The sequence below is a fragment of the Petromyzon marinus genome, unplaced genomic scaffold (assembly GCF_048934315.1).
Source record: "Petromyzon marinus isolate PM22_M1 ecotype Great Lakes invasive population unplaced genomic scaffold, UKy_Petmar_22M1.pri1.0 PM_G_Scaffold_311, whole genome shotgun sequence".
NCBI classification, from domain to species: domain Eukaryota; kingdom Metazoa; phylum Chordata; class Hyperoartia; order Petromyzontiformes; family Petromyzontidae; genus Petromyzon; species Petromyzon marinus.
The window spans coordinates 50,659-64,561 of NW_027422886.1; the positions used below are offsets into that span (position 1 = coordinate 50,659).

The window sequence follows — 13,903 nt, forward strand, 5'->3', positions numbered from 1 at the left end:
ATGCCTGCAAGATCGCCAGTTCACCAGCATTGAGTGAAGTAAGCCCCTGACCCTGCTGACGAGACACCGAATGTCGAAACCGCTCCAGAGTTTGCTCGTCTTGAAACAATGCTGCCGACTCTTAACTTAAAGCTTTCGTGACTGAAGGAATTCATATTCTTGGGTCGTTCGGTAAAGTCACGTAGATAGGTTCAAAGAAAATGATGATAAAAAATAACAAATAACTATGACGTTTTCTTGCCAACGACAACCGCCTACCCATCAACCAAGACATCAACATCTTCACCTCGCACACCGACTACTCATCGTGTGTGCATTATTTGTTTGGCTCAACATTTTCCTTTAAGACTCGGGATGCAATTACAACGTGTCTGGGCGTATCCAGGAGCGCGATGACGACAGCGGGAACAAAGCCGCCTCAGTTGTCACCCGCACGCTCCCTCGTCTTGATCACAGCGGCCGCCCTGATTAACGCTGCGGGTGTAAAAAAATTAGAACCTCACTGTGCGCCGGCTGCTTTACGGTGGGAATTAATGATGCCGTGACGGCATTGGCAAAAAGTGTCAGCCATTGTGTACCGGCGTCATGATGCGGCAAGATTTACCAAATCGGAATTTAAAAAATACCCGCAATTTCCTAAACTTGGATTTCGCATTGCAATCACCGCCCCCCCCCCCCCGTCCCCCCACTATTACGAACACTCGGAAGGATCCTCTTAAAGAAAAAAAATCACGAGACTCAGTGAGGCATTCCCTGTGTAAATAAGCGAACAACAATAATATCAACAAAACAATAACAATGGTCAAACGACAACAACAAGGACAACCCCCACAACTCGCTCGGAGGGGGGAAGAAGACCCCTCTCGTGCGTCTGCTGATCGTCGATAGAACGCGCCGTGCGTGCGGTACACGCGCGCGCGCAACACGACGCACAGGCGCGCAGGCGACCGCACACCGTGGGTCAACTCCTCTGCCGAACTGAAGCTGAGTTGGGGCGCTTACCATTGTTGAGCTCCCGGCCGAACATCGTCTTCTTACCCAGCGCCGAGCAATTCCAGTGGCTAAATCGAAACTGGTGCTGGCACTCGCCGATTCCCAGCTGCACGCCCTCGCCGATCACGATGATCGCGTCCGGTCGGCTCTGGCACAGTGCCCGCTGACGTGGCGCCAGTCCCGGAATCTTGCTGCAGATGATGTTTGAGCCCAGTGCCATGACCGTGGAAAGTGCCCTGCGGCAATCGGGCAGGCAGACGGACGCACAGGCGTGGACGCATGGACGGACAGACACGCGGCGTGATGTTTCGTGGTACATTCTTGACATTATTTATTCGTCCGTTACGTTTGTCGTTCGTACACGAAGCGTACAGAGTGCAGCCCTGCCATTGCTGGATCGCCAGAGAGTGTTCTGGACTGTCCTCTAGAGCAGACGTTGGCAGCCCGCAGCTCCGAAGATGCACACGGTGGCTCTACAAGGGCTGCATCATGGCTCGTTATTTATTAAGGACCACCACCGTCTCGTAGTCACACCACTAACGCTTCTATTTTATAAAGACAAAGATCTCCCGTGTAGCCTTAACAAACTGTAGGGCAAGTGCTGTTAGCGAGCACCTATGAAGGCCGGAACGGTACACAAGGGGGGTGGGTGGCCGGCACCACGCCTGACCGCCTTTGTCTCCCCAGTGGCGATGTTTACACACCGCACCAGGTACTCATTTGAGGCTGAGTCGACCTAGGGGAGGCCCAGGACCGGTTCAGATAATCGTCACTGGTGTTGGCCTTGAGCGGGAATCGAACCCGGGTCGCCAGGTTCGTAGCGTAGCGCGCTAACCGCTACACTACCACTCCCCACTGCATGCACACAGAGATGCACACACAGACACTCACCTACACACACACACAGACACACACAGAGACACACACACAGACACTCACCTACACACACACACAGACACACACAGAGACACACAACAACAACAACAACAACCGCCATTCGCCACTAAGTGGCGGTGACGTCACCACGACGCTTGTGCCAGGCCATGTGCACCTTGAGGCCACGTGAAGTGTCGAACGCCCGCGGGCAGGAGGTCATGGGGCAGACCCAAGTGCCATGGGTCGACTGACTGAGATGACTGAGATGACCTACTGATGCACCACCTGTGCCCCCTACTGTGCCAACCTGCTGTGCTTTAGCCACCCGGCGCTCCGCTCGTTGTTGTGAGCGTCGCTCCTCCGCCGTCCGTTGTGTTTGGAGGGCGACTACCTCCAACTGCCCAGTAGCGTCCTTCATGAGCCTCCTCCACAGAGGCCGATCTTGACACTGCTGGTACCAGTCATTGGCAAGTCCACTCAGCTACACGTCCTCCTGTACCACATCACTCCATCTCTTCTCTAGCCCGTGCCGCGCCCGTTTAGCCCCCTCGATCCGGCCGAACAAAAGCTGTTTCGGCATGCGGGCTACATGACCCAGCCAACGCAGCCTTGCCTGCCGGAGGTGCTCACCGATGGGACCTTGCCCAGATCTTTCAAAGATTTGTGAGCACCTCACAGAATCCAGCCTGGTTAAACCCAGGATGGATCATAGGCAGGCTAGCCTAAATGTTTCTAACCAGGGAAGATGTTCCATTAGGGGGGTCCACGTTTCACAAGCGTAGAGAAGGGAGGGAATGACCGTGGCCGAGAAGACCTGAAGCTTAGTGCGGAGCGACAGACCAGGTAGCTTCCACACAGCGTTACGCAACCGATGAAAAGATGCCACTCGACTGATTCAGAGTGAGACCTCTGCTGTTAAACCGGAGCCGGTCATAAGCACACTGCCCCGGTATGGGAAACTCTCCACTCTCTCCACAACTGCCCCATCACCGATTGGGAGTTGTGGGGGTGGAGTGTCCGATGGTACAAAATACCCAGGCAGGTGCTTAGTTTTGGTGGGGCTGATGGTAAGGCCCCATCTCTTAGTGGCACGGTCCAGTCTCAGCAGCAGCGTCTCCAACTCCTCCTCTAGAGACACACACACAGACACTCACCTACACACACTCGCTAACCACGACACGATGGCTCCCCACTTGTTTTATATAAACACACACACATACATGGTATGCGTGTTTGTATGTGTATATATGCACACAAGATATGCCTACCAAGTTTGATTCCCAACCACGGCTAACACCAGTGACGAATTCTACCAGACCCGTTACCAACCGGCACTGACCAGCGTGGTGAAGTATGGTTAAACAACTCAGATGTATACTGAGACGGCGTGCTCGGGTCTATCACGTCAGCATTGGATTGACACGTGGTTTTAATATTATTAATTTTAAACGTTGCTTACGCATAGGTGTTAGTGTCTATCTATATTTATATACACGTACACACGCGCGCCGGAGTTCCGACATGCGTTAAATGTGACCACCCAGCCACACAGCAGCGTATTTGCAGACTTTCCCGCTTACAGTCTCCCATTGGCGATCTTCACACCGACGCGTTACGATTCATGATGGCCTTAATCTAAGTTTTCTTGTGGCTGTTGTTGTTGTTTGACTTGCATCCCACTGGGATTTTTTTGCGCACAGCGTTGGTGTACGATGCTTTTTTTCAGGAATATTTTGCTGCTTTTTTTCATGGATTTTCTGTTTTGCACAAAGTCACGCAGAGTCACTTTAAGATTATTTTCTTGTTCGTGTTTTAGTTTTTTTGTGTTGTGGTTGCACCCGATTCAAGAGCCAAATGGCTCACAGGGCTATACCAAAATAAATAAACTAACTAAACGAAACTATAAATATTCTTGGTTCTTTCGGTAAAGTCACGTTGAAGGTACCTGATGAAGACTGTTTGTGTTACAGTTGAAACGTCGTGAGAATTATTGTTTCATATATATTTTATTATTTTATTGTTTCCCTTCAACGTGACTTTACCAAAAGAACCAAGAATATGAATCACCGCAGTCACGAAAGCTTTAAACTAAACTAAACCGACCAAATTCACCGCAGGCCCCCGTCACGACGCCGCACGACCAGCCCGCCTTACAAAACGAAAGCGAGCGGCGCTCTTTACCCTACGCCAAAGTAGAAGAGCGCAACAGTGAGCAGGAGGAGGCGGTGCGGTGGTGCCCAGTGGCGGACGCGCGCGTGAATGGCGCCGTCCGATGCACGGGGGAGGAGGGGGGGGTCGACTGCTGATACGAGTTGAGCGTCTCCGAAATGTCTTGAGATGCTCGCTGCTGCTGATGACTCCGCCGCGGTGCGAGTCGTCGTCTCTGCTGCCAAGGTGCTGCTGCTGCTGATGGGTGCCGGGTCGGGGGTCACGCGGCTCGGCGCTGCTCAAAGAGTTTTCGTCCCTCGGTGGAGAGAGAGAGACAGGTCGCTCTTCTGTCGCCTCCTCATCCTCCTAGCGCAGTCTCCGCATGACTCGCTGATTGTCGCCACTCTCGACCGAAGTGATCCGCATTCGGGCTGCTGATATCACACGTACACCAACACTCACGCACACACCAACACACACCAACACTCACCATCACACGTACACACACCAACACACACCAACACTCACACACACACACCAACACACACCAACACTCACCAACACACACCAACACTCACACACACCAACACACACCAACACACACATACACACACCAACACACCCAACACTCACACACACACACCAACACACACCAACACTCACAAACACACACCAACACTCACACACACACCAACAAACACCAACACTCACACACACACCAACACACACAAACACTCACGAACACACACCAACACTCACACACACACCAACACACACCATCACACGTACACACACACCAACACTCACCAACACTCACGCACCAACACACACCAACACTCACATACGCACCAACACACACCAACACACACCATCACACGTATACACGTACACACACACCAACACACACCAACACTCACGCACGCACCAACACACACCAACACTCACACACACACCAACACACACCAACACTCACACACGCACCAACACACACCAACACTCACACACGCACCAACACACACCATCACACGTACACACACACCAACACACACCATCACACGTACACACACACACCAACACTCACACACACCAACACTCACACACACCAACACTCACACACGCACCAACACACACCATCACACGTACACACACCAACACTCACACACGCACCAACACACACCATCACACGTACACACACACCAACACTCACCATCACACGTACACACACACACCAAGACACACCAACACTCACGCACACACCAACACTCACGCACGCACCAACACACACCATCACACGTACACACACACCAACACACACCAACACACACCAACACTCACGCACACACACCAACACACAGCATCACACGTACACACACACCAACACACACCAACACTCACACACCATCACACGTACACACACCAACACACACCAACACTCGCACACGCACCAACACACACCATCACACGTACACACACCAACACTCACACACACGTACACACACACCAACACTCACGCACGCACCAACACACACCAACACTCACATACACACCATCACACGTACACACACCAACACACACCATCACACGTACACACACCAACACACACCATCACACGTACACACACCAACACTCACGCACCAACACTCACGCACCAACACTCACGCACCAACACACCCTCACCCCCCAATGCTCACCTGCGCCAGGTGAGCAGCGCTCATCACCATCAGCGCGTACGTGCTGATATAACTTTGTTAACAGGTTTAAGTCGCTCGGTTTGTAGCACCACCAATGGGTCATTCGGTAAAGTCACGTATAAAGGTTCCAAGAAAATCAAGTAAACTACGACGTTTCGATCGCAACACCAAGAATATGAATCCCTGCAGTCACGAAAGTTTTAAGTCTAAAATTGTATTTCTTACACTTGGCCAAAATAATGGGGGGGGGGGGGGGGGGGGGTGTATCGCGTGATTTCAAGAGGACATTTTATATAAACATCATACCTGGCTAAAGCAATTAACCACTCAGTTACTTAAGGTGATAAGTGGAGACACGTGGCTGGGCTAAACCATTTAAATACTCACGCGCCACCCGCTAAAGCAATTAACCACTCAGTTAATTAAGGTGATAAGTGGAGACACATGGCTGGGCTAAACCATTTAAATACTCACGCGCCACCCGCTAAAGCAATTAACCACTCAGTTAATTAAGATGATAAGTGGAGACACGTGGCTGGGCTAAATCATTTAAATACTCACGCGCCACCCGCTAAAGCAATTAACCACTCAGTTAATTAAGGCGATGGCTTGGGCACTTTGAACATGCATGATGTTCTAGATTTAAAGCTTTCGTGACTGCAAGGATCCATGCTCTTTGGTTCTATTCGGTAAAACAACAATATTTTGTTGTTTTATTATTTACCTACGTGACTTTACCGAATAGAACCAAAGAGTATGCATGATGTTGAAAAGACATCACATTTGTCTTTATCTTCATGAAATATTCAGCTCCCTACTCTGTATCAGGCTGTTCACACATGTAATGAATTTAATATTGCTTACTTTAGCAAATTGACTTAGATTGTATTTATTCAGATCTATAGTCCCGCAGCTCACACAAGATAGTAGAGCAAGTTTTTTTCTTTAATATACAAAGAATATTCAAACGTTGTCTACACTGCTGATGGACAATATATCAAGGTTTTGTCAACACTTTTCAATACCTTATTTGAGTCGCTACAGTCTTGCAACGCATTCTCATGTTTTAATAACCTCGCCTTCACATTTCCCTCTCGAGAAAATTTGCACGGTGCGCTGAACGCGATGTGAACGCGACCGTTCCGTTTCACTAACGTACGCGTGGGGTAGGATGCGAGTTGGCATTTCCCCGTTTGCAGCCTCACAGGCGATCGACCGATCGCTGCTCCGCCGGGCACCGCTCTCCTGTTGTTTGTGCTGTGCCTCTCTCGTGAACGTAGCCCGTGACCAACCTGGACAGGAAGGAGCTGTAAGGCGCAGCCCTATTGGACTCAATGTTGAGACTTTAAACATCACATCGAGTTCCTTGTTGAGACGTTCCATTAGGCAGTAAATCACACGCCTGAAATCACTGCAAATGCACTGTCCAGGGACCCAGTATGCAGACAAAATCAGACTTCATTTTCTCCCCTCGCTAGCTTTTACTTTGCTTTCCAAAGTAGAAAAAATGCTTCTCAAAAAATAAAACGCCACTTTTTTCCAAATTTTATTGCTGTTGTTTTCACACCTGATGATGATTGCTTGTGTTGCAGTCGAAACGTCGTGAGAATTGTATTGTTTTATATTTGTATTATTTTATTGTTTACCTTCTACGTGGTGGTGACTTTACCGAAAGAACGAAGAATATAAAAAATGCTTCTCAAAAAACAAACATACAAATCTAAAACGGTGAAATGCGTGCGGTATTTCTTGCACTGCTTTCGTCTTTAGTTTGTTTGTGGGTACTAAATAGTTTTTTTTTTAAAGAACGTGTTTTCACCAGTGCATGTTGTCTGCTGATGACATACAGAGCAGAATAAAAACTGCACAGTGACAAGGGAAATGTAACCAAAGGAAGGTGGACGCTTGGACTTGCGCGCGTTATAGACATCACGTTGACTCACAGGAGGAGTGTGTGAGCTTGGGCAGAACGCCTCACTAGAAGGGATGACGGCCCTCTGCTGAGATAAAACGATGGAGTGCAGCCACAGGAGGGAACGTGCCTTGTGGGTAGCGCTGGGGTGGATGTTGGTTGTTGGGATGGGTCGTTGTAAGGTGTTGAGAAGAGGGTGGCCCGATGTTCACTCCCTCGCCTGGTCTACAGGTCGTGGATTCCATCCAAAACCCTGACGATACCTGCTGCTGTATGAGTCAGGGTCTCTCATCACCATCATCACAGTGGCTAAGAGATGTTGACTACCTCGCCTGGTATACAGGTGGTCGTGGGTTCTATCCCCACCCTGACGATGCCTGCTGCTGTATGAGTCAGGGTCTCTCATCATCATCACAGTGACTAGATGTTGACTACCTCGCCTGGTCTACAGGAGGTCGTGGATTCGATCCCCACCCTGACAATACCTGCAGGTGCTGCTGCTGTATATTTTGGAGACTGCTTCTCTCTCTCCCCGTGGTCGCGTGGATTTTTCTGCGGCTCCTCCGGCTTTTCCAGACTGTTGGGGCAAGTGCTGAGGAAGCGACTTGCGAAGGCTGACACGGCACACGAGGGGGTGGGTGGCCAGCCGCACCACGGCCGGCCGCCTTTGTCTCCCCGGCGCTAGCGATGTTTTCACATGCCGCTCATTTCACGCTGGGTCGGCCCAGGACCAGGTGTTGGGAATCGAACTTTCGGTTATTTGACGTATCCCCCCATACTATCGCTTAGAAAATATACGGGGTGGCGGTAACAGCGCCCCATTACAATCCGCAGGACGCGTTAAGTGACGCAAACACACTCGGGGGTGACGCATTAAACAACGGACAAACCCGTTTTAATTCAACGTTCACAAACACGCGGGTTGTTTTAAACGCAACACAAACTCCCGCCGTTGGGATATCGGCAGATTTTTTTTTCCCACCCACCCATGTCTCCCCCCACCCCCCAAAACCCCCCACCCCACACACACACAAAAAAACCCCAACGCAACGCATTTCAAAACATTTCTCGGTCAAAATCTTCGCAGGGGAAACGACGACCCCCAAAGAAACCAGAAGGGTGTCCAAGCTCCCTGCGGCAGCGGCTACGCAGCGATGCAACTCGACCGAGGTGGGGGGGGGCTGTGCGGGGAAAACGTCAACCCAAACTTGCAATGTAACCGAGTGCCCCCCCTTTACCGTTTACAACTGAAATGTATTCGTGGTAATTTTTACTGGAAAAAAAAAATGCATTTCCGGCAAATATAAATCTCTTTTTTTTTTCGCACCGCCGTATTCTCCGGATCGTCGTTCCATGATGCGCGTGGGAAGTTAACTTTGCGGAGTAGTTTCGAGAGAAAAAAAACACAGACCCCCCCCCCCCCACTTCGCTTTTCCACAAAAATACAAGGTTGGTCCTTCCTGCAAAAATGCGGGAAACAAAGGGACGTATCTATATATACGTATATAACACACACAAAGTACAACAAAAAGAGCGTGTGTTTTTACAATGAACGCAACACGGCACCACGGCGGACCGCAAGACGATTTCCCAGACGACGTCACAAGTCGTCTTGCCGAGCAGGTAGCTCTCGGCATCGTCGTCCGTATCACGGGACACGCCTAACCCACCCGCCCACCCAAGCCGCTTCTCTAAACCACGGCACGGGGTGGGTTCAAAGGCAGCGGCTTGCAACACGGAGGACGCGGGCCTGGCCGCCCCCCCCCCCACCACCCACCGCGGTGATAGTGGCAAGTCACGCTCGCGGTCAGGGCCGGATTAAGGCACGGGGGGCTTTAGGGGCCGCAGCCCAGGGGCCTCCGCCAGCTGGAGGGCCTTCCAGAGGTTAAGTTAAAAGTTGTTTCGTTTGTGAATGCTGAATTTTGTTTGTCGTCAGCCTTGTAAAAAAATAATCTTTTTTTTTTACTTTGTTTTCCTTTTGAAAATTTTACCGGGGGCCTCACAGTACCTGTAGCCCAGGCGCCTACACAATCTTAATCCGGCCCTGGTTGTGGTGAGCGGTGATGGCGACGACGACGGCGGTGGTGGTGGTGGTGGTGCTACTTATGGCAATTAGTTTAACACGTAGGCTTTCGCGACCAATATCATCCATATTAGAGGCGTTTGGGTTAGATCGCGTAAATATATAAATGTGTCATTTGTGGCTTGGCTCTCCAACACACAATCGGTGTGCTGTACTAGTACACTACACTATACACTACTATATACACTACACTATACACTCGTGCTGTACTAGTGACGAATTGGCCACGTTCAGTTTACGTGACAACCCTTACTAGTTGGTTGTGTCGGGTGGTGGCGGGTTTAACGACACAACATTTATATATTTACACGATCTAACCCAAAAACCCTCTTTTGTTGGATTATGGCAATGAGTGGGGGATGTTGAGACGATGGCAGTGGTGATCAGCGTCAGTGGTGGTAGTCGTGGTGGTGTCGTCGGTGACTGTGGTGGCCGTGGAGATGGCCGTCGTGATAGTGGTGGTGGTGTCGGCGATAGTGGTGGTAGCGATGGTTCTGTCGGTAGTGATGGCGCTGCCCGGTAGCGGTAACGGACATCAGCCAATAGCCACACGTCAGCACATCCGCACAAAGCTACAGAGAGCTCGTGGCCGCAACCTCACTACCACCGTCACCTCCACCGTCACGTCCGCAGACGTCGGGAAAGTTTGCCGATGGACCGTGGTGCAGGTGACGGTGGCGGCGGAGCGATGTCAGGCCCTGCTGGATCCAGTCCGGCAGCTGCACCTCCACCATGACCGCGGGCAGGTCGTCGCAGCTGGATCGGTCACGCACGTGGACGCCGTCGGAGGTGCGCCTGTCGTCGAAAGCCATCGCACGGTGGCGCAGCGATGCCGGAGGCGGTGTTGCTTCCGCCACCGGTGACGGTGACACCGTCGGTGCTGCTGCTGGTGGTGGTGGTGGCAGTCGTGGCGATTCCGGCAACGATGTCGGCGAAGCGGCAAAATTCGGCTTCGGAGTAATGGGTAACGGTGGTGGCCGTCGTTTGTGGCGACGAGACTCATCGCGGATTTCCCGGTTTTCTCGATCGGGTCGATGCAGAGGCGTGCCCAATTGGGCGGTGCAGTCTCATCCGAGGTGGCTTCCAGGCCGGCGATGCCACCGCCACCACCACCACCGTGACACCGTCACCACCACCGTGACACCGTCACCACCACCATGACACCGTCACCACCACCACCACCACCGTGACACTGTCACCACCACCACCGTGACACCGTCACCACCACCACCGTGACACCGTCACCACCACCACCGTGACACCGTCACCACCACCACCGTGACACCGTCACCACCACCACCGTGACACCGTCACCACCACCACCGTGACACCGTCACCACCACCACCGTGACACCGTCACCACCACCACCGTGACACCGTCACCACCACCACCGTGACACCGTCACCACCACCACCGTGACACCGTCACCACCACCACCGTGACACCGTCACCACCACCACCGTGACACCGTCACCACCACCACCGTGACACCGTCACCACCACCACCGTGACACCGTCACCACCACCACCGTGACACCGTCACCACCACCACCGTGACACCGTCACCGCCTATGCGACCTCCCGAACAATCGCCGCAGTCTCCGCAACCGGCCCCGCTGCGGCGATCTCCACATCGTCGTCGACGCCTCCGCTTGTACAGTCCCAGTCGACGCCACCCCAGTCGAAGCCACCCCCGCCTCTGCCTCGGCCGGCTCTCCCCGCGTCGAGACCTCCGCCGCTTCCGCCTCCCGCGTCGCCACGGGCGAAGTCGCATCCGCCGGGGCCAGCCGCGTGGCCGCGACGCCCCGCTCCGCCTCCGTCCCTCGGCACCGTCGCTCCGACGCACCCCTCCGTGGCGGCGTCGTCGCCGCCGCCGCCGCCGTCGCCGGCGAAAACGTCGCTTTCGTCCGGCCTCCGCTGCTCGACCGACGCGGCGTCGGGGAGCGCCCGCCGCCGGTGCCGGCGGCCTGTCGCGCTCGCTCCCGCCCCCTTCTTCAGCGGCGGCTCCGCGGGAGGCTCCGCGCGACCGCCCGCCAGGCCGACGGCGTTCCTCCTGTCGTACCTCTCCTGCCCGAGCCTCGCCTGCTCCGCCACCGACGCCCGGCAAACGCGCCCGTCGCGCCGCCGCCTTCCCCTCGCGCCGGGCGCCCCCGGCGCCGCCGCCGTCGCCGGAGCTCTCCCGTCGTCCGAGCGGTTCCCGCAGGGCCGTAGAACCGCCGGCTCGCGCGGGCCGCCGCCGTCGTCGTCGTCGTCGTCGTCGTCTTCGCCGTCCGTCACGAACCGCACTTCCAGGCGGCGCGCGTACCCCATCGCGGCGCGGAAAGCGAGCGGGCGGCGCCCGCAGGTGCCCCGTGTAGAGCGGGGTCAGGAAGTCTTCGAAGGCGGCGGCGCTCGGCCCCGGCACGCGCAGCTGGTTGAGGAGGCGGCACAGGGCGGAGCAGTGCGGCTGGCTGATGAAGATCAGGTCCACGTCCGCCATCGGGGCCCCTCGCTCGCACCTGGGGGTGAGCGCCGCACACGCGCGGACGTAGAAGTTACGTCGCGACACACGGCGGTGACACTCTCGTGCCCAAACAAGCGGAGGCCTGGGTTCGATTCCTGACTCTGGCACCTCCCGTATTAAATCACTCAACGGGGTTACACGCAGCAGCATCGGCGACGTCATCCCCTACCTGCTGTAAAAAAACCTGGAAGGACCCTGTCCTGACAAAAAAAAGTCTTGGTTGTGAGGCTTTCCTGGGTCAACGAGCAAAATACGAATACACCACACACACCACATACACACCACACACACCACACCACACACACACCACACACACACCACACACACCACACACACACCACACACACCACACACACCACACACACACCACACACACCACACACACCACACACACAACACACACACCACACACACACCACACACACACACACCACACACACACCACACCACACACACACCACACACACCACACACACCACACACACGCACCACACACACCACACACACCACACACACACCACACACACACACCACACACACACCATGCCTGGGCACACACCACACACACACCACACACACACCACACACACTACACACACCACACACACCACACACACACCACACACCCCACACACACCACACACCTCGCAGCAGCAAGATGGAGACCTCGGGCCCAATCAACAGCGCCCAGAAGCCCCCGGAAGACCCCTGAAGCCCCTCCCCCTGAAGCCCCCTCCCCCTAAACCCCCCCTCCCCCTAAACCCCCCTCCCCCTGAACCGCCTCCCCCTGACCCCCCTCCCCCTGAAGCCCCTCCCCCTGACACCTCGTGGCTCTCAAATTCGTCATCTTTGCTCGGTCCACCACCCAGCGACTCAGCGCTCATCCATCTTCACGCGACCACTCAAAGTGATTCACCCACCCAGCGTCTCAATCACCCACCCAGCGTCTCAATCATCCACTCAACCACACGTTGATTCACCCACCCAGCGTCTCAATCATCCACAGGTTAATTCACCCACCCACCCGCCATCTCACTCAAGCCAAGCCACTCAACTTTTGCCAATTAGCCCCCTGCCCTGGGTCTCCGTAGTTTGCTCACACGTGGTTTTAAACACACAAATAATTCAGCACTTGTAACTTTCTCATCATCTGAACTCAATAATCTAACCACTCTGCCCCACCACCATCTCACCCAGCCACGAGACTTCTCTCCTGCTCTCCAGAGACCTCACCTGCGGGATAAACTTGTTGTTGTTGTAGTTTTGTTGTTGTTGGTATTATTAAACGATATAAAATCCCTGAATTTTTCAGAGCGGGTTGGAACGCAGCCAAATTGCTACGTGATCGTGTTTCCTGTGGGCGTGGTCTCTGCCCCCCCCCCCCCGTGGGCATGGTCTCTGTCTCCGTGGGCGTTGGCGCTGTTCCCATGGGCGTGGTCTCTGCCACCTATGGGCGTGGTCGGAGCGCCCCGTGGGCGTGTTCTCTGCCACCTATGGGCGTGGTCGGAGCCCCCCATGGGCGTGGTCTCTGCCACCTATGGACGTGGTCGGACCGCCCCGTGGGCGTGGTCTCGCTCGTCCACTTTCGCTTCGCTGGGATCGCTGTCTGCAGCAAGCACGGCGTGTACAGTGCAGTCGCAACAACACGTACAGTGTGCACTGTGCTTGCGGTACGTACAGTTTGTGACGTGCACTT

The 13,903-nt window shown here is 54.1% G+C and overlaps 2 protein-coding genes across 3 annotated transcripts in view; both read right to left on the minus strand.

The window, feature by feature from the left end:
• The window catches only part of LOC142915453 (protein Wnt-7b-like), a 33,256-nt gene extending 19,700 nt beyond the window's left edge, over positions 1 to 13,556 (minus strand). Inside the window, exons 1-2 of the mRNA XM_076061241.1 lie at positions 13,441 to 13,556; positions 1,003 to 1,229 (exon numbers count right to left, since the gene is read on the minus strand). Of these exons, the coding sequence (XP_075917356.1) occupies positions 1,003 to 1,213 (211 nt within the window). The 5' untranslated portion in view covers positions 1,214 to 1,229; positions 13,441 to 13,556. The remainder of the gene's footprint in view (positions 1 to 1,002; positions 1,230 to 13,440) is intronic.
• On the minus strand, positions 8,646 to 12,909 carry LOC142915454 (uncharacterized). 2 transcript variants are annotated; one of them, XM_076061242.1, is made up of 2 exons: positions 12,852 to 12,909; positions 8,646 to 12,202 (listed from the first exon to the last, which is right to left on the minus strand). In XM_076061242.1, the coding sequence occupies exon 2, from the start codon at positions 12,012 to 12,014 to the stop codon at positions 11,274 to 11,276; it is 741 nt and encodes a 246-aa protein (XP_075917357.1). In that variant the 5' UTR covers positions 12,015 to 12,202; positions 12,852 to 12,909; the 3' UTR covers positions 8,646 to 11,273. The 2 variants fall into 2 exon arrangements, with proteins under 2 accessions (XP_075917357.1, XP_075917358.1); XM_076061243.1 differs by lacking the exon at positions 12,852 to 12,909 and adding an exon at positions 12,377 to 12,842.
• Positions 13,557 to 13,903: the final 347 nt, after the last annotated feature.

Coding starts and splice junctions, on each gene's coding strand:
- LOC142915454 (XM_076061242.1), bottom strand. CDS start 12,014: ATGGGGTACGCGCGCCGCCTGGAAGTGCGGTTCGTGACGGACGGCGAA.